The sequence below is a fragment of the Dendroctonus ponderosae genome, unplaced genomic scaffold (genome assembly GCF_020466585.1).
Source record: "Dendroctonus ponderosae isolate FM_Combo_2020 unplaced genomic scaffold, Dpon_F_20191213v2 Dpon_F_20191213_5, whole genome shotgun sequence".
Lineage (NCBI taxonomy): Eukaryota > Metazoa > Arthropoda > Insecta > Coleoptera > Curculionidae > Dendroctonus > Dendroctonus ponderosae.
The window spans coordinates 11,516,242-11,520,678 of NW_026018715.1; the positions used below are offsets into that span (position 1 = coordinate 11,516,242).

The 4,437-nt window shown below is 36.3% G+C and overlaps 2 protein-coding genes across 3 annotated transcripts in view; one reads left to right on the forward strand and one right to left on the reverse strand.

Annotated features, from left to right (window-relative positions):
- LOC109545393 (calmodulin-binding transcription activator 2) overlaps positions 1 to 4,437 on the forward strand; it is a 70,515-nt gene that overhangs the window by 58,779 nt on the left and 7,299 nt on the right. The window lies entirely within an intron of this gene.
- On the reverse strand, positions 1,317 to 2,623 carry LOC109545567 (facilitated trehalose transporter Tret1; the record flags this gene model as incomplete). Its single annotated transcript, XM_019916337.2, is given in 1 exon segment — positions 1,317 to 2,623. A coding segment is annotated over 1 exon segment (972 nt). The 3' UTR covers positions 1,317 to 1,565.

Genomic DNA, 4,437 nt, shown 5'->3' on the forward strand with positions numbered 1-4,437 from the left:
ACCGCCTGACAACTCTCACTTCAAGGGACTGCACATTATTTCCTGATTTTTTCCCGAGCAAGGAGTTTATTGCGGCTTAAAAGCGAAGTTTTCTGTTTTCAATGAAGAACCAAGGACTTTTGAGTGTAACCTAGTTTTTGCAAAATAAATTTTTGAAAAGCAAGTACGCTTCTAGGAAACTTGTTGAGACGCATGGCAAATTTCGCAAACATGGACTTTTTGTGCCTTAAACGCGAAGTTTTGTTTTTTCAACGGGCACTTTTCGGTCGTCTTAATTTTTGAAAAGTATTTTTTTGAAGAAATCCTAGGCATATAAGAAAGTTATTTGGACACATGAAAAATTTCTCAATTGTTTCTTAATTTTTTCATAAAAATTAAACTTTTTGCCCATTGAAAGCGAAGTTTTCCCTTTTCAATCTAGTGACAAGCGCGCTTCAGTCTGGCCTAGTTTTTGCAACATAAATTTTTTAAAAGTAAGTTTGTTTCTAGGAAACTTGTTGGGATGCATGACGCTTTAAGAAACTGCCAATTTTGTCCAGATTTTTTCGGAAACATGGAACTTCCCGTACCTGAAAGGCGAAGTTTTCCTTTTCAAGTGGACTGACAAGCACTTTTTTGTCTAGCCTGGCTTCTGCAAAGTATTTTATGAAAAACAACCGCATTCAAAAAAGTTGTTGGAACGCATGGCATATGTCGCTTCAAAAACCTTCCAGTCTTTCCCAGAAATTTTCTCAAAAATTAAACTTTCCATGCACTGAAAGCGAAGTTTTCTCTTTTCAACGAACTCACAAGCACTATTCAGAACTGCGTAGTTTATGCAAAATATTTTTTTAAAAAGAAACTACGCATGAAAGAAAGTGGTTGGGACGCATAGTAAGGCGCGCTTCAGAAGCCTGCCAATATTCCCCAAACTTTTGGCAAAAACTGCAACTATCTGGGCATTAAAAGCGAAGTTTTTTGTTTCTAATGGAGCAACCACTGCATTTCAGTCTAGCCTAGATTTTCTAAAATAAAATTTTCAGAAATACCTCCGCATCTAAGAGAAGCGTTGTGGAGCATGACGAGTGTGGCTTCAAAAGCTTGTCAATATCATAAATGAAACTTCCTAGTTTTTTCTTTAGCGAAGTTTTCTCGTTTTAACGGACCAACAGTTTTCACCTTAGCCTAATTTTTGCAAAACATTTTTTTGAAAATCTACTCGTTTAAGAATTGTTATGGCCATAGTTGCTAAAATTGATATCGTAAGGTAATGGCACAATAATTGTGTGTTCAAAGAAGATTCTAAATAAATTTTGCTTCAAAACGGGAAACATGAATGAAACAATAAATAATCAATTTTATTACTCAAAAAGTCTAATATGTACAATTTTAACAAGTTTGTGCAGCGAATCCCTTAATCCTGTTAACAATGCATAATTAATATGAATAATCGGCGCGTAAAAACGAGCAGTGGCTTGCAGTGAAACTGAAGCAAGCGCAAATTTCCGTTGAATAGGAGAATGCTGTTGAGTGTTCTTTGATGAAATAAAAACCTCACATCATATTAACTATATAAAAAATCGCAGTTACTTATTCAAATCAACCTGAATTTCTGCTAAGGTTTTGTCTTTTGTTTCCAACACCACGAAGAAAACAAACACTGCAGCCAGTAGGGAAAATCCGGCGAATCCGAGGAAACATTGCCCTTGTCCAATAGCCTCTGCCACTTGTGAAAACCATTTGGTGATTATGAAGCTGGTGAGCCAGCAAACTGAAGTCGCCAAAGCGCTGGCTGAAGATTTGATGCTGTTGGGAAATATTTCGCCAATAACTGCCCATGGCAAAGGACCAAATCCAACGTTATACGTAATAATATATAGAACCAGAGACACGATTGGTAGGAAGCTGAGTGAACTGACTTTGTCTTCGTCTGCTGCCCTGATGATGTCGTAGATGCCGAGAATGCTTTCGCTAAGAGCCATGCCGATGGCAGATCCGATAAGTAAAACTTTGCGGCCGAACATGTTCGAGACTAGAGGAGTGACAAAACTGGTCCCAAATTGAACTCCACCAATTATCATGGAACAATATGCAGGAGCCAGCGTGGTTCCGGCGTCTTGGAAAATTTGTTGCGCAAAAAACAGCACAGCATTAATTCCGGAAGCTTGCTGGAAGAACACCAAACCGCTCCCGATAATAAAAGCCTTCGTCGTGCCTTTCGACCTAAATATATCCACAATGCTTCCTTGTTCTTCTTTTTCAATTTCGCTCTTGATCAGCTCCAGCTCCTTCTCAGTCACGTCCTCAGGAGTGTCTCTGATCCTAAGCAAGGCGGCTTTTGCCAAATCGTGCTTGTTCTTTTGGACATAATAATGGGGCGTTTCTGTTCCAATTAACGCGAAAATAACGAAGTATCCTGCGGCTAAACATGCCAGCAGGATATTGAAAATCATCACACTGCTGATGTAGTAACCAACTACGTAGGTGAAGATTAGACCGAAGCAAATGAAGCAGTTCATGCCGGAACCTAAAGCGCCTCGATGTTCGTCTAAGGACATTTCGCCTACATAAATTGGGAGGACCGTGAAAGCACCTCCGATTCCCACACCTGTGATTAATCGGGCTACCAAGATTTCAACCACCTGCAAAAAACAACAGAAACGTTTAAAAAATATACAGCGTGTCTCTTGAGCACATGATTAAAACAGTAGTGCCAGATTCTTTGGCTCAAAAGAAGACTCTGATCTAACTTTTATTGAGCAAAATGTCCGGCTTCTCTACACATTTTTTTGATATCGGGAGAATGATTCTTGAGGCGGCTGGAATCAGCTGATTTTTTGTAAGCTGATTCACTAATCCTTTTTGCTTTCTGGGTAAATGTTGGTCTGAGAATGGGCATTTTCGATACGAAAATTCATGCATGTCTGAGAATGGGCATGTACGATTGGAAAATTCATAACTCCTAACATAAACCCAACATATACCCATTTTTCAGCAACCATTCCAAAAAAATATTCCCCTTTCAATCAATAACAGCTCTTCAAAAATTACGAAAAGCGAATTTTGTTTTTTTGGTAGCTTAAATGTACATTTTAAAGTTGATTAGTAGTAATGATTTTTTATGTTTAATATTCGGTGCCCATCTTTACATTCCGCAAGTGAAAGTAGGGAAAAAGCTATTTTTTAACTGTATTTAAACAACGAACCCCAAAAACAATTTTTAAAAAGTGTGGAAATTCAAATGAACAATCGAAAGTTACTAATCTTTATGAAGTGTTTAAGGAAACAATTGGAATACTTCATAAATACGACTGTTTATTCGTGTTTTGTGCAGTTTTTTTAATATTCAATTATTCAATGAGAAGAGATTTTATTTTTAATACAAAAGCACAAAATTGTTACGCAATTTCAAGATTGGATTAATAAAACACTGAGGTTTCGGCGTTTTTTTTGTAAAAATCTCTATATTTTTTTTAGACGTTTCGATTAAAACATTGCAATTAGATGGAAGCTATGAAATTTCGGAAAAAAGTAAAAAAAAAGTGAATTTTGCAATTGTATCTTCATTAGCTTTCATCTTCAGTGCAAAACATACCGTGCAGCGAAACTTTCGGAAAAATTTTCGGAAATAAATTCTTATCGTTGGCGGTGAAAAAACCGAATATATTTGTAAGATTAGCAAAAATTATGCAGAATTGCCCAAACTTTTCAGAATCGAAATTTTAATTACCAGAATCTTCAGAGGTATGGCAAGTGATCACAGCCGGTGTATTTCAATGTAAAAAAGCAAATAGAGGAAATGGACGAGTATGTACAAAGAATAAAATGGTAAAGAAACATTAAATAGACACAGAAAAGATGAAAATTAGTTGAACTTTCAGTTAACTATAGAAGGTGAAAGAAGTGTTGAAAGTAACTGATTATCTTGGTGAGAGATTCACTCAAGAAGTTGTTACAAAAATGTGTATTATGAAACGTCCACTTTAATCTGCGGTTCTTAAACCGAACTCTGTGTAATTAAAAGTTAATGTTTTTAGAAGAATTTAGGTATTTTGGCAATTATGAATGTTAAAAAAAATGGTTAAATCAACTTGATTRGTAGTCAGCGACAAACGCCCAAAATGCCACAAAACATTATGTAAAAAATTATTAGTTCCACTACACAATGCGAAAACGTGCGTCTTCAAAAACYCACCAAAGTTGATCCAGATGGAAAACTTCAGTTTTCTACTAGACRGAAATATCTACTAARAACAGGAAAAGGGTACTTTTGTCTGTCTGATCAACGTTTATGTTGAACGGTCAAGTAAATCGTGAAATAAGCGAGCAAAAACCCTCACTCAACAGRGATTCTTAAAAATTGTTTTTAAATTTATTCCGAGCACTGATTCACTAATCCTTTTTGCTTTCTGGGTAAATGTTGGTCTGAGAATGGGCATTTTCGATACGAAAATTCAT